At 40.7% G+C, this 25,695-nt stretch overlaps 1 protein-coding gene across 1 annotated transcript in view; it reads right to left on the bottom strand.

The window, feature by feature from the left end:
• The window catches only part of LOC126095415 (uncharacterized), a 118,978-nt gene that overhangs the window by 61,794 nt on the left and 31,489 nt on the right, over positions 1–25,695 (bottom strand). Inside the window, exon 2 of the mRNA XM_049910213.1 lies at positions 24,902–25,081. Within this exon, the coding sequence (XP_049766170.1) occupies positions 24,902–25,081 (180 nt within the window). The remainder of the gene's footprint in view (positions 1–24,901; positions 25,082–25,695) is intronic.

The raw sequence follows: 25,695 nt of genomic DNA, 5'->3' as shown, positions 1-25,695 counted from the left end.
CTTCATTGCTCATGGATCTCAGGTTATATCAAGCAGTGTGCATATATAATAGAGGGAAACATTCCACATGGGAAAAATATATCTAAAAACGAAGATATGACTTACCAAATGAAAGTGCTCGCAGGTCGATAGACACACAAACATACACACAAAATTCAAGCTTTCGCAACAAACGGTTGCTTCATCAGGAAAGAGGGAAGGAGAGGGAAAGACGAAAGGATGTGGGTTTTAAGGGAGAGGGTAAGGAGTCATTCCAATCCCGGGAGCGGAAAGACTTACCTTAGGAGGAAACAAGGACAGGTATACACTCACGCACACACACACACACATATCCATCCGCACATACACAGACACAAGCAGACATTTGTAAAGGTAAAGAGTTTGGGCAGAGATGTCAGTCGAGGCAGAAGTGCAGAGGCAAAGATGTTGTTGAATGACATGTGAGGTATGAGTGGCGGCAACTTGAAATTAGCGGAGATCGCTGGCACGTCAATAGACACACAAACAAACACAAACATACACACAAAATTCTAGCTTTCGCAACCAACGGTTGCCTCGTCAGGAAACAGGGAAGGAGAGAGAAAGACGAAAGGATTTGGGTTTTAAGGGAAAGGGTAAGGAGTCATTCCAATCCCGGGAGCGGAAAGACTTACCTTAGGGGGAAAAAAGGACGGGTATACACTCGCACACACACACATATCCATCCACACATATACAGGCACAAGCAGATATATATATAGAAAGAAACATTCCACACGGGAAAAATATATTAAAAACAAAGATTCCATGACTTACCAAACGGGAAAACGCTGGTAGATAGGCACAATAAAAAAGCACACAAACACACACATACAAAATTTCGAGCTTTCGCAACCCCCGGTTGCTTCGTCAGGAAAGAGGGAAGGAGAGGGAAAGACGAAAGGATGTGCGTTTTAAGGGAGAGGGTAAGGAGTCTTTCCAATCCCGGGAGCGGAAAGACTTACCTTAGGGGAAAAAAAGGACGGGTATACACTCGCACACACACACATATCCATCCACACATATACAGCCACAAACAGACATATACAGAGGCAAAGAGTTCTCTGCCCTGCTTTCAGGAGTGCTAGTTCTGCAAGGTTTGCAGGAGAGCTTCTGTAAAGTTTGGAAGGTAGGAGACGAGGTACTGGCAGAAGTAAAGCTGTGAGTACCGTACGTGAGTCGTGCTTCAGTAGATCAGTTGGTAGAGCACTTGCCTGCGAAAGGCAAAGGTCCCGAGTTCGAGTCTCGGTCGGGCACACAGTTTTAATCTGCCAGGAAGTTTCAATTTCCACCGTTGTCTTTATCAGGAGCAACTGACTGTCAAAATTGCTGCTGTGGTGGCCTTATATAGCCCAGAAACAGCTTCTGATTGATTGGTAGTTATGTCATGCTGCTGCAGACGTTGTCAATGTCTGCACTGGTGGTGCCGCAGGCCCTGCTGTAGCATAAACATTGCAGCATATATCTCTGGCTCTTCTCTGCACTGAGAGCTCACTTCCATGCACCCCTAAGATTATATGCACCACCACAGTTGAAGGTTCTCTCACGCATTCTTATTTCTACAGCCTATTAACTATAGAGTCCCAGTATGAGAGCCTAGGTCAAAAGTATCATTTCGTCAAACAGTATTTTATTTTTGCTTGTGAGGCTGCTCTCAGCAACTGCAGATTTTTCCAGTTCTCTATTTTTAATATGCCATTCATGTTCCACACAGCAGTCATAAACTGTGTGGAGGACTTATGGATATAATTGGTTCTGCACTCACATGGGATATTGCAAATCACAAGAACCCTGAGAACAAGACTGTCCTTAACAGGGCGTAGCATCTGCTTTATCTTCTTAGGAGGTCACAAAATAGGTTTTACACTTTGTTTCCCAGGACTCTGCCTATTCTGCCACAAAAGGGAAGGAATGCAGATGGTGGCCCATCATGTGAATGTTCAACATTTTCATGTTTCCTTTTCTTGGAGAATGCTGTCTTCATATCACATGACCCATAGCCATTCTTTCCGAACACATACTTCAGATGACTGATTTCGGAACCCAAGTGCTCCTCGTCATAAACAGTTTTTGTTCTGTGTACCAGCTACTCTCTTCTGGACTGAATGGTGAAAACTCTAGGTGTTAAGATATAAATCAGCGTGTGTCTGCTTGTGGTACAGTGAGTGGCCAAGACACCCATCCAACTTTCGTTCTACCAGGACATATGAAAAAGACATCCTTCCCTTTTCCTCTGTCTTGATGGTGGGTACATGCTGTTCACATATCCCTGTAAGTGCTCAAGAGCTTCTAAGCCGTGTGCCCAAACCATAAATGTGTTGTCAATGTAGCAATAAAATTAAGATGGATGAAGCAGAGCCAAATTTAATGCATGTTCCTCAAAATATTCCCTAAAAAAGTTGGCCAGTGCTAGCAACAACGGAGACCCCGCAGTATACCGTCCATCGTTTCATAAAACTTACTGCTGTACAAGACGTAGGCAGTCGTTGATGCAGAGAGGAGCCAGAGGTATTCGTTGCAATGTTTATGCTACGGTGGGAGCAGCGGCGCCACCTGCGCAGACGTTGACGCCATCTGCGACAGCATGATGTAACTACCAACCAACCAAACACCCTCTTTGGCTATGTAAGGCCACCACAGCAACAATTTTGACAGTCAGTTTCTCCTGACAAAGACAACAGCGGAAATTGTCAAAAGTTCGAGATATTACCTGGAACTGATGCGGCATGGTGCCTGAAAATGTTTTATACAATAGTGCCATTACAAAAGATTTTGTTCTCGTAATATGGAATCTTTCAACATTACTGTCAATTGGGAGATGTATCACCACATGGGCTTCCCCACTTTATGACCTTTTTCTGAGCAGTTGAAAAGCTATAGTAATAACACTATTAAGGTAAAGGTTCAGTTCAGTGCTCGGGTGATGTACCAAGCAGTGTCCCTGTCAACCTGCATCCTCATGGTTGACATGTTGGGGACCACACTGATTTTGGTTTTGAAATCGTTCATTGCCTTTGGTTTAGAAGTCCACAGTTCAACAAATTGCATCCAACCATTTATCCCACATTCCTACCAGTGGTACTTTTGTTCAAAATATGGCTCCATTTTCTCACATCCATAAACAGGCATCACCGACATTGAAGCACACATTTCTGTACTGCCTTTGGTGACACCCAGGATTTTAAGGCATGGAAAGTCCCTACTGCTTGCACGACAAGCTTTGTCTTGAGCTGCAAGACCTACAGGAAGAAGCAATTCTGGTCATAAGCACCCATTATAGAACCAGAGAATGCTGGGACCGCGAGGGTAAAAAACCGTTGTGAGGTCCGATACAAAAAGGAAGAAAAAACAAAGCTAAAACATCAAGATGCTATGGAAGAGTATCTAAAAGATGTCGACAAGACACCAGAGTCACCACGTAGAAATCAAATCTCTTTTGTCATATTACAGTTTTTAAAAAAACTTAAAACGCGAGACACAGCTCGCACATCATCTACTAAAATATGTCCGGCAAAGCAGGCGGCAGCCCGACCCTGAGACATAAGTGACTAAAATAGGGACAGAAGGACAGCTGAGTGCAGGGTCGCCGCTCAACAAGTGGCAGTTACTAAAGCGGCAATGCCCTATTCGCAACAGCGAGACAGCCAAGAGGAAGTTGTTGGGACAGGTTTGACTTCGCTGAGTTTATTCCCATGAAGGGAGCATCAATGGTCATGCCAAAGTGACGTGATACACCGATAGAGTAAAGTAGAAATATCTTGCGTAGGAACAGATTAAGAGGCGGGCTGACTGAGATGGACTGCAGCCTTGGCATCGTCGTTCCCAGGCACACCAACATGGCCCACGTGAACATCACTTGGGCACCCCCATCCGGGAAAAAATCGAGGCAGTCCTGGATCCATCGAATGATGGGGTGGACTGGATTGGGATCATCCAGACTCTGAAGGGCACTGAGGGAGTCAGAGCAGATGACACAGGGAGTGAGCAGGTGCTTCCGGATGTAGTGAGCAGCCTGATAGAGGGCAAAAAGCTCTGCTGTAAAAATTGTGCATAGGTCAAGAAGCCGGTATTGAAACTTATCAGCCCCGACGACAAAAGCACAGCCAACACCATGGATGGACTTGGAACCATCAGTGTACAAAAATATGCTTTCGGCAAGTTGTGAGCTAAGTTCGAGAAATTTGCAGCGATAGGTCAGCTTGGGAGTCGAATCCTTTGGGAATGAGCTGAGGTCAAAACCTGTATCTGAAGCTAAGATGGTGAAAGGCTCTCCACCATCTGGAAAGAGGCAGGAAGTGTGAACTGCAGCTGCCGAAGCAGGTGACGAAAGTGGACGCTGGGAGGCCGCAGAGAAGAAACGTACATCTTGTATTGACCGTCAAGAATGCCATTAAAAAAAAAAAAAAAAGAAAAAAGGGGGGAGGGGTCAAAGGTTGGGTGGCCTGGCATGGAAGAACGTCGACATGCATACCTACTGAGCAGGATGCGTGCCGGTATGACAGTGGTAGTTCACCGGCTTCTGCGTAGAGACTCTCAGCAAGGCTAGTACAGAAGGCACCAGTGGTGAGGCGGATCCCCAAATGGTGGATTGTATTTAGATGGCGTAAGATAGATGGCCGTGCAGAGGAGTAGACAATGCATCCATAATCCAACTTGGAGCAGACAAGAGATCGATAGAGGCGGAGGACGACAGTCCGGTCAGCTCCCCAAGAGGTGCCATGCAACACACAAAGGACATTGAGGGACCGGGTGCAGTGTGCAGCCAGGTAGGACACGTGGGGAGACCAACTGAGTTTCCTATTGAATGTAAGCCCTAAGAACTTCACTGATCCATGAACAGGAGAGCATTTTGGCCCAGTCGCAAGGATGGTGGAAGAAATACCTTGTCCCGCCAGAAGTTGACGCAAACTGATTTGGTAGCAGAAAAGCGGAAACCATTTGTGACACTCCATGAATAGAGATGGTCCAGACAATGCTGAAGACAGCATTGCAGGAGACACGTCCGCTCGGAGCTGCAATAAACAGCAAAGTCGTCAACAAAAAGAGAGCTGGAAATGCCAGCTGGAAGGCAGTCCATAATAGGGTTGACGGCTATGGCGAAGGGGACGACACTCAGTACAGAGCCCTGAGGCACCCCGTTCACCTGTGAAAAGGTGTGGGATAAGGGGGAACCCATACGTACCCAGAAAACTCGGTCTGTTAAAAATTCCTGAATGAAAGTGGGAAGACGACTGCGAAGGCCCCATGTGTGCATAGTACATAGAATGCCTGTCCGCCAACAGGCTTTTCGAGATCTCATGACTACAGCTTGGGGTGGTTCTATCTCACAAAGCTGACAGAGTTGAATGTCCAGCTGCATTTGTTTACAAGATTTTAAAACATTCACAGCAAAATTACAGTCAAATCAAAAACAAAGCCTTAACTATCATATCTGCATTGAATAAAGTTCACGATTATGTGTTTGGACAGCGATATATCTTATTAATGTGTCATAAGCCTTGTTACCATTGTTCTATTCCCATGCTAATATTCCGACCAGGATTGCCGCACGCTTACTGAGATGGCACTGTTTCTCTTGGGGTGTCATTATAATGTCAATTATTGGTCCACAGCGCAACATGCCAGTGTGGACCTCCTATAACATGTGAATGCTGGCATCCTATCATGCCTCCCGGTGAGACATGATACGAAATGTCTCGTCAGCAGCACAAGGTTGACGATATAAAGTCAGTTCGTAGTAAAAATATTTCTGTTACTGATAAATCAGATATATGTACAGTATTTAAAAATCATTTTCTGAGCATTTCTGGTGAATTATATAAAAGTTTAGTTTCTACAGGGAATCAGATAACTTCCTTAGCAAATGCCTTTCCAAGATTGATGTCTGAAATACTCCTCTGTGATACAGACAAGGGAGAGACTGAGTCAATAATTAAATCACTGCAGACTAAGGAATCTCATGGATATGATGAAGTGTCTAGCAGAATATTAAAGCACTGTGCTGCACATGTTAGCCCTGTACTTAGCCATATTTGTAAATTATCCTTTAGGAATGGTCAGTTTCCTGAACAATTAAAGTACTCAGTAGTAAAGCCCCTGTATAAAAAGGGAGAAAGGGATAATGTAGACAATCTCAGACCTATTTCTATTCCATCAGTATCAACTAAAGTTATTGAAAAGCCTGTTATGTAAGGATAATTGATCATTTTATATAACACTATTTGCTATCAAATGTACAGTTCAGCTTTAGAAGTCATTTAACAACTGAAAATGCTATATTCTCTTTTCTCTTTGAGGTACTGGATGGATTAAACAAAAGGCTTTGAATGCTAGGCATATTTTTTTTATTTAACTGAGGCGTTTGATTGTGTTGATTACAAAATATTGCTCCAGAAGTTGGAACATTGTGGAATACGGGTAGTAGCTCACAATTGGTTCACCTCTTACATGGACAGTATGGGCGGTTGGGAAGGTGGTGGGCATTATGGAATGAATAGGATAATATTTAGACAAAGGCCATTTATTGGCAAAACATGTTAAAAAGGGGTGACATAGCCAGGTCTAGGGAGGCGAGGGTGAGCCAGAGTCTAGAGTTTGGCAAAACACAGTTCGCAAAGCTAACGAAAGTTGGCGTCTGCCAATCAGGTCAATACAAGCAGCATGACTTCCTGTTGCTAAGCCATGGGCCAAAGAATTTACAGGCAGCCAACGCTGCCAGCCGTGGCTTGGGTGTAATTGAAAAATGAAGTTACCCCTGGGAGCTAAGAAAATAAATTAAAATTTCCCTACTGACTGGCTCATCCTTTACATACTTTAGCAACAGACAGCAAAAGGTCATTATTCACAATGTTGAGAATGGCTGCAATGTGGGGTCTGAGTGGGGTATGGTCAAGTGGGGGGTGCCCCAGGTAACAGTGTTGGGGCCACTCCTGTTCCTAATTTATATAAATGATATGCCCTCTAGTATTACAGTTAACTCTAAAATATTTCTGTTTTTGATGACAGTTTCTTGGTGGTAAAGGATATTGTGTGTAACATTGGCTTGGTTTCAAATAGTGCAGTTCATGACCTGAGTTCATGGCTTGTAGAAAATAAACTAACACTAAGTAACAGTAAGACTCAGTTTTTACAGTTTCTAACACACAGTTCAACAAAACCTGACGTTTCAATTTCACAGAATGGGCACAATTAGTGAAACTGAACAGTTCAAATATCTAGGTGTTCAGATAGATGATAAACTGTCTTGGAAAGCTCACGGTTAAGATCTTGTTTAAAGACTTAATACTGCAATCTTTACTATTCGAAGGGTATCTGAAGTGAGTGATCGTTTGACATGAAAATTAATCTACTTTGCTTATTTTCATTCGCTTATGTTGTATGGTATTATATTTTGGGGTTACTCTTCCCATTCTAAAAGGATATTTTCGGCTGACAAACGGGCGGTTTGCGCAATTAGTGGTGTAAGTTCACATACCTCTTGCTGACTACTGTTCACGAGTCTGGGTATTTTGACATTGGCCTCTCAATACATATATTCCAGACTGTCATTTCTTATTAACAATATTAGCTTATTCCCAAGAATAAGCAGCTTTCACTCAGTTAATACTCGGCAGAAATCACACCTGCATTTGGCTCGGACTTCCTTAACTCTTGTGCAGGAAGGTGTGCAGTATACTGCTGCATCCATTTTCAATAAGCTACCACTCGAATTCAAAAATCTTAGCAGTAATCCACATGCTTTCAAATCAAAACTGAAGAATTTCCTCATGGGTCACTCCTCCTATTCTATTGAGGAGTTGAAAAATTAAGCTGATTCTTGTTGTATTGTTGATTGTGTTTACTTAAACTTACGAATTGACTTTTTTCAGGTTCATAAGCATTTTACTATCTGTTATTACTTTTACGTTGTAATTTCATGTACTGTCACGTTCCATGACCTTGGAGATTTGCTCCTCAATTTAGTCCTACGGAACTCGGCGTGTAAATAAAATGAAATAAAAACAAGTCTTGCAAGTTTGATACAGCTGCTGAAGCCTGATTTGACACTGGTAAAGAAGCCAAGGCTTCAGTGGCCAGCATACTGACTGATGCTGCAGTCATTGCCTGCCAGTTGCTGGAGGAATTGGTCCTCCAGGAAGTCATGTAATAAGTGAAGAAAGGTTGACCATTGGGTTGCAAGATTCTTTGAGTGGTCATTGTGCAAGCACATCAACAATGCATCTTGACATTACTTAATGAAGGCCACTGGGAGTATGGTCCTCACCAAGTTGTTGGGCTATCAACATGCATTCTGGAGGGGCACCAACAAAGAAATAGAACACATAATTGCAACATGAATGACATGTCAAAGCAAGCAGATAGCACCAGCTCCTTGGTATTTTCCTTGGCCAGATGAGACATTCCTGTGGTCGCACATTGTGATAGATCCCAACAACAGTTTTCCATGTATTTCATGCATGTACAAAACACCATCAACAAAAACCATCCTGGCCTTATCTGGAATCTTCTCAACTGAAGGGCTCCCCAAAACCCTGTGGCATATACCAGTCTTCAGTTCAAGTCAGTAGAGGGTGACATAGCCTTGGTACATGTGGCACTATTTCACACTGCTTCCAATGGGCTGGTGGAGAGGTTTGTGCACACTTTTAAAACTCAAACGACGAAGTCGCACTGACATCACAATGTCAACAGAGCGCTCAGTTCATTTCTTGCCCCCCTACCACTCCTCTTGAGAGGATGGATACAGCTTGGCTGATAAGCTCCATGGTCAGCTGCACAGATCACAGCTGTCAATCATCCACCGACTCTCTCTCTCTCTCTCTCTCTCTCTCTCTCTCTGTCTCTCTCTCTCTCTCTCTCTCTCTCTCTCTCTCTCACGAACACGCGCACACACGCACCTGGCATTCGTGCCATCACTGCTATACCCTTCAGGATGTAGTTGGGCACTAGCTGTTTCTAGGTGTCAATAACATTGGGTACTGGCTCACATCACATATCTTTTGGGCAGAGGTATGATCAATGTCCAACTGCCTGACTGCTCTCATTGCAGAAAGCATAATGAAGTGCAGCGTAGCAGGGCATCGGCTGCCTGCAACTTTTTGTTCCAAAGTTCATTCTCTCGACACCCAGGGGCGTCTACCATGACTGCTGGCTGCATCAGCTACAGGAGTTGCAGGCCACATGACCCAGGGACACCAGCGTTCTCATAAGCGAAGCATCCACACCCACTGATGTCAATGCCTTGTGAATCATAGTGAAGTGAGTGACTTACACCACTATATTCCTAAGTTTCTCTCACAAATCAGAAAAACTACACTCTAGCTCCGAGGATAGCAACAGTAATGAAACGCATAATATACTTTGCAATAATGATGACAATAGACTACAAGGACTACAATCCTCAGCACATAAATGACTACTAATCAGGTCAGTATATTTTTATATGAAGTTGTAATAATAACAAAAAACAATGTTGCAGTGGACGAAACCATAGTATTAATGTAACTTTCACATTATTGAAACTGACACAAGAAATGAGTGTAAACATCACTGATTCATGGTTTCAATGCACTCATATCTGCCTAATGATGCTGATTTCCGTCACATAGAACATGCAGCATGAAATCAAATTGTCCTCGCCCCAGATGATGCTAGTAAGAATGGAAGGTGACAAGCTTCCGAGTGTCGAAAAATTGACAAAGGCAGTAACAAAACAAACAAAAAAGTAAAAAGTAAATGAAGACAAAGTGAACTGATTGAAAACAGAGTGGCTTTGCTTTGATTAGGAAAAGGAGTACTCTATCATACACAAGTTCATACTGAATGAAGAAATGTTATTTGAAGAGTTTTATATACAACTTGAGAAATGGGGTTGACGTCATAGCCTTGCTCCAACTGAACAAGAGAAATTTTACAATGGTCCATGAACCATGCTCTTTTTCAGAAATGTAAGAAGCAATCAAAATGAATAAGACAACAGCCCATCAACTAATGTAATCTCTGAGGAGAATAAAGAAGAAATTTGAAAGTAAGAAGTATATTAGGCTCTCAACAATATTTGTATAAATGTGTTATTAAACATAAATATCTTATGAAAATAATCTTTTTTTAATACTGAAACTAAATGTGGTTTAGGACATTTTTTATATGCCCAGCTGTGTAGCTCTGTATTTCCCCTAGAGGAAAATACATAATAATACAAAGGTTACAATAAAATGTTCCTGTTTAGTTTAGAAGATAAATTTAGTATGTAACTATTAAAAAACTACCAACAAAGTTACACTCCACAGTTTAGTTTTTTTTATAGTGTCAAACGCAAAACATTCATTATTGAACAAGTAGCTATTTTGACTTATGCCACTATGTTTTCCTCAGCCATCCAATTCTTAGCCAATAGCTTTTGGGGTGAGGGAGTAGTAACGCCAAGTTTACAAGAAGCCTTTCAACCATGCGGTATATGGACAGCTAAATCCAGCACTGCAGCAGTACCCTATCAGTTTACAATAGAAGTTATCACCTGACTCGGAACTCAAACCAGGGCCAAGCAAGCAGAATTTACCACTGTACTATCATGCTGCAAAATACTAACGCGAATTCTTTACAGACGAATGGAAAAACTGGTAGAAGCCGACCTCGGGGAAGATCAGTTTGGATTCCGTAGAAATGTTGGAACACGTGAGGCAATACTGACCTTACGACTTATCTTAGAAGAAAGATTAAGAAAAGGCAAACCTACATTTCTAGCATTTGTAGACTTAGAGAAAGCTTTTGACAATGTTAACTGGAATACTCTCTTTCAAATTCTGAAGGTGGCAGGGGTAAAATACAGGGAGCAAAAGGCTATTTACAGTTTGTACAGAAACCAGATGGCAGTTATAAGAGTCGAGGGGCATGAAAGGGAAGCAGTGGTTGGGAAAGGAGTAAGACAGGGTTGTAGCCTCTCCCCGATGTTATTCAATCTGTATATTGAGCAAGCAGTAAAGGAAACAAAAGAAAAATTTGGAATAGGTATTAAAATTCATGGAGAAGTAGTAAAAACTTTGAGGTTCGCCGATGACATTGTAATTCTGTCAGAGACAGCAAAGGATTTGGAAGAGCAGTTGAACGGAATGGACAGTGTCTTGAAAGGAGGATATAAGATGAACATCAACAAAAGCAAAACGAGGATAATGGAATGTAGTCAAATTAAGTCGGGTGATGCTGAGGGAATTAGATTAGGAAATGAGACACTTAAAGTAGTAAAGGAGTTTTGCTATTTAGGGAGTAAAATAACCGATGATGGTCGAAGTAGAGAGGATATAAAATGTAGACTGGCAATGGCAAGGAAAGCGTTTCTCAAGAAGAGGACTTTGTTAACATCGAGTATAGATTTAAGTGTCAGGAAGTCATTTCTGAAAGTATTTGTATGGAGTGTAGCCATGTATGGAAGTGAAACATGGACGATAACTAGTTTGGACAAGAAGAGAATAGAAGCTTTCGAAATGTGGTGCTACAGAAGAATGCTGAAGATAAGGTGGGTAGATCACGTAACTAATGAGGAGGTATTGAATAGGATTGGGGAGAAGAGAAGTTTGTGGCACAACTTGACTAGAAGAAGGGATCGGTTGGTAGGACATGTTTTGAGGCATCAAGGGATCACAAATTTAGCTTTGGAGGGCAGTGCGGAGGGTAAAAATCGTAGAGGGAGACCAAGAGATGAATACACTAAGCAGATTCAGAAGGATGTAGGTTGCAGTAGATACTGGGAGATGAAGAAGCTTGCACAGGATAGAGTAGCATGGAGAGCTGCATCAAACCAGTCTCAGGACTGAAGACCACAACAACAACAACTATCATGTAGCAACAGTGGAAGTCAGGATGGACCAAGCATGACAATAAGTGCTGCTCGAGTTCCCGCTTGGTAATGGTCATGTATGATTTACATGTTTCACTGTTGACCCCTACCCACTAAAGTGGGAAACCTCAGAAAAATTCATTAGGGTAAGGACAAGAGAAATATTGCTAATATCAGAGGATGGGGATATGCATGCGGTAATGGCACTGGAAAAACTCTTAGGACTGTCAGTGTGAAAGGATTACAATACACCCAGCCAGAGTGATTCAGACTGCCAAAGACACATGCAAAGTTCAGCCGTTCTTCGGTAAAATTAATGTCCAGGGTTGTTTGTGTGATATCCTGGAACCTCAACCCTACTTTCACCAAGGAGTACCACACTGGGTCCATTCCATGGTGTATCACCATAGTGGTGGGAGCAAACTGCTCCAAGCAAAGTAGACTTTTAGGAGTGCTACTTCAGCATTATGATTAGTGTCATCTTAATGCTGAAGTTAGGTACATTAATATGGTGCTTGAGAGTACACAGATGAAAGAAGGCAGACCTCACATTGCAGTGGCGTCAGCTGAATCTACCAATACATTTGGCTTCACTAGGCATGGCCCGCATCACAATAGGTATCGGAAAGGTAGGATGGCAAAGCTTGTAGTTGAGAGTGTAAAGAGGGGGAGGGTATCACTGTTCGAAAAATTTCTGTAGTGAATGGAGTCAGCTGATAGGTATCTCTGTTTAATGGCAGTCTCTCTAGCAAAAGAACCACCTTCAAAAAAGGCCAGGCATCTGAGTAATGAAGGAATTAACATATTTCATCAGAATATAAGAAACAGTAGAGGTAAAGTTAATGAACTGCTTGTTTATGTTAACTCCGAAATTATCAGTGTATCAGAGCATGACTTGGACAATGTGACAATTCAGAGACATTCTATGCTGGGATACAGAAGCTTTTGCAACCCACGGTTGCTTCATCAGGAAAGAGGGGAGGAGAGGGAAAGACAAAAGGATGTGGGTTTTAAGGGAGAGGATAAAGAGTCATTCCAATCCCGGGAGCGGAAAGACTTACCTTAGGGGGAAAAGGGATAGGTACACACACACACACACACACCCCCACACACACACACACACACACACACACCGGCACACGTGTGTGTATGTGTGAGTGTATACCTGTCCCTTTTCCCCCTAAGGTAAGTCTTTCCGCTCCCGGGATTGGAATGATTCCTTACCCTCTCCCTTAAAACCCACATCCTTTCGTCTTTCCCTCTCCTCCCTCTTTCCTGATGAAGCAACTGTGGGTTGCAAAAGCTTGAAATTTGTGTGTGTGTTTGTGTTTTTTATTGTCTTCTACCAACATACCAACGCTTTCGTTTGGCAAGTTACAGCATCTTTATTTTTAGATATATTTTTGCCACGTGAAATGTTTCCTTCTGTATTCCTTCTAACTAGAGTGCAGGACAACAGCAACACAACTACAGACAACATTTCTGTTCAGTCTACATAACTACAGGGACATTCTGTTGATAACAGGATAAATGGCCTTTCAAAACATGACACACACAATCTACATTAACAGGAATTTGTATGCCCCCCCCCCCTTTCCCTCCACACAAACACACACACACACACACACACACACACACACACACACATTAAATATAATTACAAACTACTTAGAAATGTTAATCCAGTGGCAACAGAGGCTTTTTTTAAACCTCATTAAATTTACACGAGTTGTAGGGAGTTTATAGTGCAGATAACAGGCATAAGTACAATGCTTTGCTCAATACATTTCTCTTGCATTTCAAAAGTTACTTTCCACTAGAATGTTTATAACAGGGTACTGGCACTAACAGGCAACATGGATGGCTGACTCTGGGATAAGGAGATAACACAGATCAAAGCAGGAATTATATGAAAATGTTAGATGTAGTGACAACCAAGCTGCAGTAGTCCATTAGAGTCACTACTGTTAGGAGCTTAAAATGTCATTAGGAAGGCAAAGGGCATGTGGGATGCAAATAGAATAGCTAATTATCAGGATAAAATTAAAACCATTTCGTCAGTCATGAATAAAGTCTCTGGCCAACAGTTCAAGTCTGTAAGTAGTCAAGATTTTTTTCTTTTACCAGTAAGTCAGATATATGTGCAGTATTTAACAATCACTTTCTGACTACAGCAGGTGAATTAAATATAGCTTTTTGTTCTGTGCAAAATAGGGATAACTTCTTTCCTTTTTTTTTATTCATTTGCTGATTCCTTAAAAATCTATGCATTTTTTGTTGCTTTTCTGTCTACAAAGAAGCCTTTAGATCCTAAATCAACCTGTATAAATGATAGCATGATTTTTTAAATTAGTCTTTTGTGTCTCCAGAAACATTTATAAATTGTGAGTTATCTCTTTTCTATACTGAGGTTTTCAATTATTGACAGTGGGAGATTAGACATGTTAGTTGTAAGAAAAGGCTGCAGCCAGATGGCTGAAAGCTACATGGTCAATTCACACCCACTGAAGTTTGTCATTCAAGCTGTCTAGTACTCAGAGAGAAAACTGTAAATATTGTAGATTGTTGTCCACGTATGATGAGTTCTGTTGCAGACCGCTCTACGGTAGAGACACCCAGGGATTGGGTCTCCTGAAGGAGTGATGTATTGAAGATCTGTCACTGTTTTTTTGGGCATTTCTGTGGGCATAGCAGCTCAGCCATGGGCATTTCTTTGGACATAGCAGCTCAGTCACAGTAGATGACAAAGCCATGAGCAGCTAGTTAGTGCCAAGGCACTGTCATGCCACTTGCGGCAACAGGATTGTTTCTGCACCGCGAGAAGACCAGGCCGAGCACTACCTTCCTATTAACGTGGTGGAAACATGGGGCTCTTACAGGACAGCATCCCTCAAGTGAAACTCAGCTTGCTTTTTTCTCATACCTTGTAAATTGTGGATGAAAATCAACAGGCAGATTCCGTATTCCTATATTTCTGGAAAACATTTGATACACTGCCCCACTGCAAACCACTAACGAAAGTACACTGTTTGCTGACGATGCTGTGGTGTATGGAAAGTTGTCATTGTCAAGGGATTGTAGGAGGATATAAGATGACTTACATAAAATTTGTAGTAGATGTGATGAGTGGCGCCTAACTCTAAATAACGAAAAATGTAATGCAGAAGAGTAGGAAAAGCAAACCTGAAATACTGGAATACAGCATTAGTAGTACTGTGTTTGAAAGTCATCGATTAAATGTCTAAGCATAACTTCACAAAGTAATATGAAATGGAATGGATGTGTAAAGAAATTTTAGTAGGGAAGGCAAATGGCTGATTTCCATTTATTGAGAGAATTGTTGGAAGGTATGCTTGATCTTTACAAATTATTGGAAGGTATAGTTGATCTTTACAGCAGGCCACATATAGGTTACCAGTGACCTATTCTTGAATATTGCTAGAGTGTTTGTTTGGAACACCCCGCCAGGTCAGAGTAAAGGCAGATGCTGAAGCTATTTAGAAGCAGGCTGCTAGATTTGTTACCAGTAGGTTTGAACAACATGCAAGTATTACAGAGATGCTTCAGGAACTCAAATGGGAACTCTTGGGAGGAAAGGTGATTTTCTGTTTGAGGAACGCTACTGAGAATTATTACAGAACCAGTAGTTAAAGCTCACTGCAGAATGATGTTACTGCCACCAATGTACATTTCATGTAAGGATCATGAAGATCAAGGAAATTTGGGCTTGCATGACACACAGGTATACAGACATTCATTTTTCCCTTGCTCTATTTATGAGTGGCAAAGGAAGGGAAATAAATGACTAGTAGTGCAATGCACTCTCACCAAGCACCATAAAATGACTTACGGAATACGTATGTAGATGTAGACAGGCCAAGTGGTTTCCACACCCCCGGCCACAGATACATTGTTCCGCACATGGTTAGAAGTAGTGTGTCGGCACAATAAACGAGGTTCCAACCCATATAAATGAACACAAATTTTAGCAGTGGTATTCACAGTTCGGCAGCACCTACCACAATATGAGGACGTCAACACGCAACCATCATGGGGAAGTGGCTCTGTCATCACTAGACCAACTTCTAGCTCACAACCCAGCCCTGCTCAGAAGCGATTCTCCAACCAGGGCCACTTCACCACACAGTTTAACTAAACCTCAAAAACAGGGCCATGTCAATTGGTAGAGTTGTTGTGCCAGTATGACAAAGCATATACTAATATCTAATTTCCATACCCGTGGGAATCCAATAGGACACATTTGTAGAACATATCATTCTCGGTGGGCCAGCCTGATGCACAAAAGGATTATCTCCCCTACAAATAGCAGGCAAGAAAGTAACAGGGGAATGCCTAGTATCAGTATTAATACAGCCCACGAAAGAAATGGATATACTGAGTTGTGTTATGCACAATCATTTGATTCATGCAGGACAAAGACTGGGTAAACGTAATGAGAAAGTAGGAACTGGCATTTCAAGTTGGGGATCTTCTTATGGTCAAAAACCTCCTGTAAGTTCGGTGGGGGGGGGGGGGGGGGGGGGGGGGGGGAATGAAAGAATTATTTTCATTTCTATGAGAGTCCACAAATAATCCACAAGATGCCAAAGCTTTACCCCTACAAGAAACAGTTTGTGGAGTTTCCAGAAGTCTTTATAGTGTGGATCCAGTCAAATCATTCTTCAAAATAAAAGACAAAGAACGAAATATGTGTGATGCTGTTAAAGCGCTCTCTTTCTCTCTATCTCTCTCTCAGGCTAATAGAGTACTATCTTTTATATAAGTATTTTTAAGTCCTTTACTGACTCACAGTGGTAAGTCCTCTTCTGACTAGTAGAAAAATTATGACATTACTGCTATAAACTTGAAAAAATGAATGAGAATGTGATAAGATCAAAACTTAAACAATAGCATGCACAATCAATGTCAAAAATTGCTTCCCGTTACCAGCATGAGGTACAATACCGGAGATAATTATAAAGAGAATGTTAAGTGAAGTATTGTGGTGCTTGGCCACAATAATGAATGAAAGGCAAACATTCTGATTACGGTGTTACTTCGACCAAAAGTTTAGGTTACTTTTTGTAGTGAGAGGGGCAGGGGGGGGGGGGGGGGGATATGGAGATATTGTAAGTGGCTGCATGGAGGTATTACATACATGCTGACAGCTAGGGGCTGCTGTGGGATAGCAATGCTAACTGAAAGGTACATTACATGCTCCACATATTACACATCTCACTGATCTGGAGTGATATACAAGTATACAAAGTAGCATTTTATTCCATACCGAGGCCCCATGGAGTGTTAGCTGTATGCCGCTGCCTTCCAGCCATTTGCGCAATATATTATTGTTGTTCAGAAGAAAAGTTCATGCAGGGCTGTTGTATACTAGTTGATGTGCATCAGAATTAAGAATATGCAAAATTTACAAGCTGTAATTAAAATTGGTTATGTGTCTATCCACATGGTTTCCGAACACTGGAATACTGGTCTCCCAGTAAGAACATCACAGATAAGTTGGCACAGTTGTGGACGATGATGATGATGAATTACAGTGGTTGACCTCATTGGAATAATGACACAGTGGAAAGATAAGCTTTGTAAGCTTTGTTGTAGTGTATTGCTAAATAACTGGTGATGATTGATCTTGTTTGTAGGTTCTACTAAAATTAATATGCGTAAATCTTGGAGGCACAAAAATTTAAAAATACATGGATGTACCATTTTAATAATGTATAATTAAGTATATATACATACTGAGTGTCAATAATATAATCTACAGAAATTTATAAAATATGACACTGCATATGTTAGTTTTTTTGTTATGCCTCATGTGCTATCAGGCATATGGTTAGGTAAATAACTAGTGGTAGAGGATATAATGGCTCTAAGCCAGTAACTCTATCATTTCCTAAAATGAACATAGGTCTTAAAACAAGCCTGTAAGCATTTAAATTTAAGTAATATGCAAAAATAAACAGCATCTTTGACTTTTATTGGCAAAATCAGTAATTTCACAAGGAAAAAAGAAAGCAAAACTTCACCTATTAAGCCTTTCTTGATGAGCAAATCTGCTAATTAGCTACAAATTGAAACTAGTTGATTTCAGTTCAGGATTTAGGTGTTGGTTATACGTTGATAGGAAGAAATCTGAGCACAGCCAGGATGATTAATTGAAAAAAGCACTATTTGAATTTTAAACACCAGAAACTTGGCTGTAATACCACACCAGCCAACTTCTTTCAGTTTTATTTTAGCCCAACCTATGTTGATGCTTCAACTTCTTTGCTTGAGATGTCTTTCTGCCATTAAACTAACCCAATGAATTCAGAGTTGTTCTTGGTCAGTTCTGAGTGAAATTGTGCATGAGACTGAGACTGTATCACAGAGAAGCATCAGTTACTTGTGTTTGTACATGCACTGGCTAAAATGCCACACAGCTACATTCATGAAGAATATGCAGATATGGCTACACGTTTATGGGTACTGTGATGGTAGTGTTACTGCTGCTTTCTAAGAATATTGTCAGTGCTCTCCAACACATCATCAAATTCCTAATTGTGGAGTGTTTTAAGAGTTTCCAGCACACTGTGTGAAACTTATTCCCATTTTTCTTCTGAATGTGTAGTACAATAACTTGTGCAGAAACAGTTACACATTGTTGAAATGATGCAGTAGAGTTCTACTGCCAGCTCACATTGACTTTCTGCACATATCAATGTCCTATGAACATGTATATCGTTAACATTACTTGTGGGTGGAGAACTTTTACCCATTTTACATGCAACACATCCACAATCTCCACATGAGCTACAATGTCACATGGAGTGATTTCTGCAAACTGTTAAATGACTATCATAATTTTCTTCCATTAGTACTATTCACTGATGAAGCCATGTCTATACGGAATGGAATCAACGACACATGTAATGATCATTGATGATCGCAGGAAAACCTACAGGCTACAGTGGAAACCAATTCCAAGTTGTTCTTTCAATCAATGTTTGGTGCTGCATGACCAGTAACATGTTGGTAGGTCCATTCATTTTATAAGACCAAATCACAGAACACAATTACTCGCACTCTGTGGAAAATTAATTTGTTGAACACCTTGAGGATATTCCTTTGGCCACATGAGGTGCAATGTACTTCAATATAACGATGTGACTATGCATTTTACGAGATGTGTAAGGGAACATCTCAACCGCACTTACCCAATTGTTGGATCGGTTGAGGTAGTACAACTTACTGCCCACAAAGACTGTCAGACCTTACGGTATTAGATTTTTGTTTATGGGGCTGGATGAAATCTCAGGTGTACAAATGATAGGTGACACGTGAGATGAACTGCTTCATCACATCATGGATGCTCTGGTCCTCATTAGGAAGACACACTCAGACAAGCAATCCAACATGTTCCCAAGGAGGGCACAAATGCATTGAAGTCGATGATGGGATATTCATTGTGAACTGTACCACAGTTGTAACGTGACATGTACAATAATGCTTAGAAATGAATGTGTTTTAAGATATGTATTTTTCAATTGGATAAACAAAAAACCTACTTACCAAGCAACAGCAGGTGAAAACATGTGTACAGGTTAAAGAAATGTGCTTTCAAGGACAGTGTCTTTTTCTTCTTCTTCTTCTTCTTCTTCTTCTTCTTCTCCTTCTTGCAGAGGGGTAGAACAGGAAGGAAGAGGGATGAAGGGAAAGGACTTGCAAGGTGTAGGAAATGGGAGAGTTCAGAGAAGTTGCCCAGAACACCGTGTCAAGGGAGACTTACTGGAAGGAATAAGAAGGAAAGATTGGTTGTTAGGGACTTCACTGCTTGAGATTTGAAAACCTGAGAGCTTAAAGATGAAAGACAGGGTAATAAGAAAGACGGGTTACTGATGAAACATCACATAAGAGTTAATAAGAGCTGAAAGCTAAGTGCATTTATATTTGGCAAGGGGGAGGGACAGACAGGTCAGAAAATAAAATAAAAGATGTAGAAAACTAAAAGGGAATGAAGACAGTAATAGTTACTAGAAAGACATGCTGCAATCAAGGAAATTAAAGAAAATAATTAATGTAAATTAAGGCCAAGTGTATGGCGACAACCAAGGATATCTTGTAACACCAGTTCCCACCTGCAGATTTCTGAGAAACTGGTGCCTGGGGGAAGAATCCAGATGGTATGTGTGGTGGAACAGGTTCCGAGGTCATGATAGTCAGATGGAGAACATGCTCTGCAATGGGATACTGTGTGTTGCCAGTATACACCCTCTGCCTGTGCACATTCATCCTAACTGATAACTTGGTGGTAGTCACACCAATGCAGAATGCAGAACACTGTTCACATACCAGCTGGTACATGGTGTATCATTCCACAGGTGGCTCTCCCTTTGATAATACATCTTTTGCCAGTTACAGGGCTCAGGGGAATGAGTGCATAAGGATGATAGGGTCTAAGCAGTATATTGCAGAGATGGGGGAGGAGGGGGTAGGGGGAGGGGGAACTATTCTAGGTATAGTGGACAAAATGTCTGACGTAATGGACCTCATTTCAGGGCATGAGTTTAGGAAGTCTTAATCTTGTCAAAGCAGCTGATTAATACATTTGAGGCCAGGACATGCTGGGTGATGAGAGGAGTACTCCTAAGTTGTTTTTTGGAGGGATCATCAGTACCAGAATTGAATATGATGGAGAAGGAAATCTGCTTTTGAATGAGGCTGGACAGGTAATTATGTCCAGTGAAGATGAGGTAAGAATGATGGTGTATCAATGTGAAGTGTTTGCATCTGAACACGCATGTCCGCCTCAAATGCCAAGGCTGTATGGGAGGGAATGTTTGACATGGAAAGGCAACTATCAAAATTTGAGTATTGTCTGTTACCAGAATGAGATTTTCACTCTGCAGCGGAGTGTGCGCTGATATGAAACTTCCTGGCAGATTAAAACTGTGTGCTGGACCGAGACGCGAACTCGGAACCTTTGCCTTTTGCAGGCAAGTGCTGTACGTAGGAGAAGAGGTACTGGCAGAAGTAAAGCTGTGAAGATGGGGCGTGAGTCGTGCTTGGGTAGCTCAGTTGATAGAGCACTTGCCCACGAAAGGCAAAGGTCCCGAGTTCGAGTCTCGGTCTGGCACACAGTTTTAATCTGCCAGGAAGTTTTATTGTCTGTTAGTAGGTTTACATGTACTAAATAGTACAGAACGATAGCGTACATTAAATGTGTTCTATCTTGGAAATCATTCAGAACATGACATTTGCCCAAATAAAGCTTTTTGCTTCAAATGATCATTCCTGTAATAGCCCTAAATATAGACTATCGCTCTTGTGACAACCTGTATACCATATTTACTCGAATCTAAGCCGCACTTTTGTTTCTGGTTTTTGTAATCCAAAAAACCACCTGCAGCTTAGAATTGAGCACAAAGTAAGGGAAATTCTGAAAAATGAAGAAGAAGAAGAAGAAGAAGAAGAAGAAGAAGAAAAAGGGTAGAAGACGAGCTCTTTCCTCTGCCCCGAGTTACCACTGTATTTTCCTACATTATCCAAAGTAGTAAATAGAAATTCCATATCATTCATCTTTGAATGTAGCAGCCTTTCAAATTTTTGTAGCAACAAAAATAAATTTCTTTACACAAAAACAGCAACAATGCACAAGGCTTTAAGGATTACTGCACGAGTTGATACGCTGGGGCTCATTAAGATTTCACATAGCGGCACCGATTGCTTCATGGAATTTTGTGAAGTGCTTGTTGGTGTTAGTGAATCATAATGAAGCACTTTCATTATAGTGCCAAATTCAAGAGGGGAGTTATTTCTTTTGCGGAACAAAGTTCTAATCGTGCTGCAGGTCTGCGATACAGGATTGATGAGAGCAGCATCAGGTGATGGCAACTGCAGAGAGACAAATTATTTGAATGTTCAGGTAGCTGGAAAGCATTTAGTGGGCCAAAGTGTGGCCAATATCATGCACCTGAAGTGATTTTAAATGAATTTGTTAAGGAACAGCGTCAGAAATTTCTGCCTGAGAATGCTGAAATTTTAAAAATTAAGGCACATGAAATTACTAGAGAGCAAAAAAATCGAAAATTTTAAGGCTAGTCGCAGCTGGATTGATCTGTTTATGAAGCGCTGGGGTTTTTCACTTCGGAGGTGAACTTCAGTTGCACAGAAGCTGCCGAAAAATTATGAAGAAAAACTTGTGGAATTTGAGTGCTTCATAATTAGGTGGCGCACAGAAAAGCAATACCTTCTTGGTCAGATAGGAAATGCTGACAATACTCCTGTATTTTGACATGCCATATAATTATACAGTTGATGCCAAAGGTAAGAAAGACGTAAGTGTTCTCACATCAGTGGGCGAAAAACAGCGGATGTCCGTCATGCTTGCTTGCACAGCAGATGGACATAAATGACCCATATTCTTAGTTTTCAAGCTAAAGACTTTACTGGAATCGGAAGTATTTCCAAAAACTGCAATTGTACGAACAAATGAAACTCTTATCTCCCTCTCCCGCTCTTTTCCCTCTCTTGTATCTTGTACATGCTCTGACCACTCAGAGTTTCGTTATAGAGCTAAGTCATCTGCCTTTCCTGCTCCTGCCTCACACCATCCCACTACTCCCTCTATGCTTCATGCACCCTTTCCTATTCCCTCCCCACATCCCTCAACCCAGACAACTGCTTTTAATAATTAGTAAACAATTATCATTAATAAGTGTCGCTACAACTGTGGTAGTGTGTGGTTGGGAAACTGTGTGTAAATTTTTGTACTTTCTGTTCAAGGAAGATCTAGAGTTTGATTGCAAGTGAATATTATGGTCTGTTATAGCTGTTTATGCACCAAACATCAGTCCGTTACAGGTGGGAGGCTGCCTTTCTCTTATTTTATGAATTTTAAAGTAAAATACTTTGAGAAACAATAAAATGATTTGTACTAAAAATGTTTATCTTTGCTTGTTTTATTAAAAAAGTTAAAGGGCATCCTACATGCAAACACTGAACAACTTAGTTAGTTCCTGATATATTTGAAACTGCCAAAACAATAAATTACGTGTCTACCTAGGGCCATAAAAAGGTTACTGACCTCCCACTTTCAAACAAGTAAACCAGTCATGTGCATATTCAGACGTTTGTGTATGCAGGAGTGTGAGTGCCTACGCATTTGCATGTGAGGAGAGAGAGAGAGAGAGAGAGAGAGAGAGAGAGAGAGAGACAGACAGAGAGAGAGAGAAATAAGGCACTGTTCCCAAAATTAATGTGTGAAGACAGTTTACAAAATGTAGCCAGGTGCAAGTAGGACTTGTACACTGAGGGTTCCCTACAAGTTTAATAATATATATAGACAGGTCATCCATTCTGGAAATCAGGAAGGTCTACTATTTTTGTCCGTTTTGAAACTAATATTGGGAAGATATTGGTCAAGATTTCTGAGAGTGTTTTAATTTCAAGTTTGATGTTGGATAACAAATAAAAAAAATAATTTTTTTAATGCTGTACAATTACAAATTAACAGTTTTTGGGCTGTTCCTTTACTTGTACTGTGAAACTCTGCTTCTTGCCAAATTTCATGATTCTAGTCAATGGAAAGTACTCCTAAAGGTTCTGATGAGTTTGTTTCTGAGAGTATCAAATACATGACATAAATGGCCGTATCTTTTTCTTGCATTAACTTAGAAGCTTAAATTTTATTACATCACCAAGGGACTAAAAACCTTAGTATGTGACAAATTTCAACCAGAGATGTCTACCCAGTCCTGAGAAAAAGGGCTTTTAACAGAAAGACAGACAGACAGACAGACAGACAGACAGACAGAAGGACAATGAAGTGATCCTATAATGGTTCCATTTTTACTGAACGAGATATGGACCCCAAAAAAATGGCAGAAGTGATGCTATGTGTAACATTTGAATTAAAATTTAAGAACTGCTGGGAGCAGATGCTTCAGATATAAGGGCACTTCAAAAGTCACTTTTACTACATAATAAAGGAAATGGGACCACACTTGCACTGTGCAGTGGCACTTGACTCAGCAGAAATATCCACCTACTTGTCAACTCCCACAACTGTCCATCACAGAGCAAATCCTTAAGAGGTATGGAAGAACCTCAGATATTTAAACCTCATATAATGTTTTAGTAAGACAGTACTTGAATATTTTTTGATTTCTATCCTGACTGAGTAGCAATTTTCAAAAGTTGACTCCACTATCACTGAGAAGCAGAAATGCTTTCAGTGTCAAGTACTTAATACAGCTCTTGCTTTGAAAGGAGAGTGTCAAATACATTGGAAGTAAGCATCTTTCACATGTTAGTGTAATTATGTGACAAAAATTGTGTACCATTCGCTTTCAATAAAGAGAAAATGAGCTTATAAAGGCAGAGTAACAATATCTCTCTTTTAAAAGTGGGTCTCTTACAATTTTTGTTACATGTTAATTAGAAGAGTAGGCATATTCTTCATTTAATGATTTTCTGTTGGTACCTAAATTTTTACAATTTTTCCATATCATTCCTTTGAGTCAATATTGAACTAAGTTACTACACACCAGTTTAAAAATGTTAGTTTTGCTATTACTCAAATACTATTTTCAATTTAGAAGGCCACTGATACCTGTATTAATATAAGATCAACACAATACATCAGCTCCATTAAACTTCCTCAATTTAAAAGCCAAGGAAACCTTAAAGCATTTTTATAAAAATATGACAAATTTCTTGTTCAATTTTGTGCATTAATCAATACAACAGAACCCCCAAAGTAGAAATTTAAGTAAGAATCACTCTTTCTGATATGTCAAAAATCTAATATACTGGGAACTTCTATAGTTCACATCTGATACATCATCAGCAGTGACATCACTCAGATGATTAATCACAAAGTAAATATACTGATACTACTGGAAGTTCTGCCACTTCTGTTCACACTAACTGGCACAGCCACAAGAACAATCAGCTACTATGCTCCACCTGCAATATATGGCAGCCCCACAGGAGTCAGGTGGGGATTGCCATATTACCTCGACATACAGAATACTGAATGCTTACACTTACTTTTCCAGATTTGTGAGTAAATAGATAAACTGGAAGGCAGCAGCTGTGAGCCCACCACAATCAATCAATGTCAGCTCTCGCAGTTGAGGACACCCCGTTGAGATGGCTATCACTGTATCATCTCCTAGATCAGAGATTTGTGACAAATGAAGATATTCAAGTTTTGACAGGCTTCCGCTCCTGAAACACAAATAATTATCTGCATCATTTGTGCAAAGGTTCTTAAAGGATAGTGTGAATCACTTCACCGGTAAGAGCATACTGTCCACCACTGCTGAGAAGAATACAGGCAGCAGGAATATGGCAAAAGGTTGACTGCATAGTTCTAAACTCACCTGTCTAATTAATGCTGTGTAACTGGCTTATTTTCACACAAGTGATCTAAATATATTAAACTGTCTCGCCCTTTTAGTGTACTGATACTTGTGAAATAATAACGCTCAAATTTTTCATTTGCCTGGCTGTATTATCAGTAATTGCTTGATAAACAGTGTATTAATTATGGTACTGTTCATGCAACTACTGAAATGAGCTTCCTTTTGTCACAAAACACACATCATATCATGCACTTAAAACACATGACAGAGAGGTGGATATCTTATCTGTTTCTTGTTTACAATGAGGATTTGAAGTCTGCATGCACATTTCCTAAGTATGTTCATCTTTGGCTCCAATTCTGTAGTTAAAAATGTGCAAAAAACCAAGGTTAGGGGTAAAATTTGAGTGAAATGTGCAAATAGGCAACATATCATTCTCTCGGTGAGACACAGAACGTCTCCACTTATAATTTTTAA

This window comes from Schistocerca cancellata, chromosome 8 (genome assembly GCF_023864275.1).
Source record: "Schistocerca cancellata isolate TAMUIC-IGC-003103 chromosome 8, iqSchCanc2.1, whole genome shotgun sequence".
Taxonomy (NCBI): Eukaryota; Metazoa; Arthropoda; class Insecta; order Orthoptera; family Acrididae; genus Schistocerca; species Schistocerca cancellata.
Note: the sequence above shows the minus strand (reverse complement) of the source record. Positions and strands in the feature narration are given on the sequence as shown.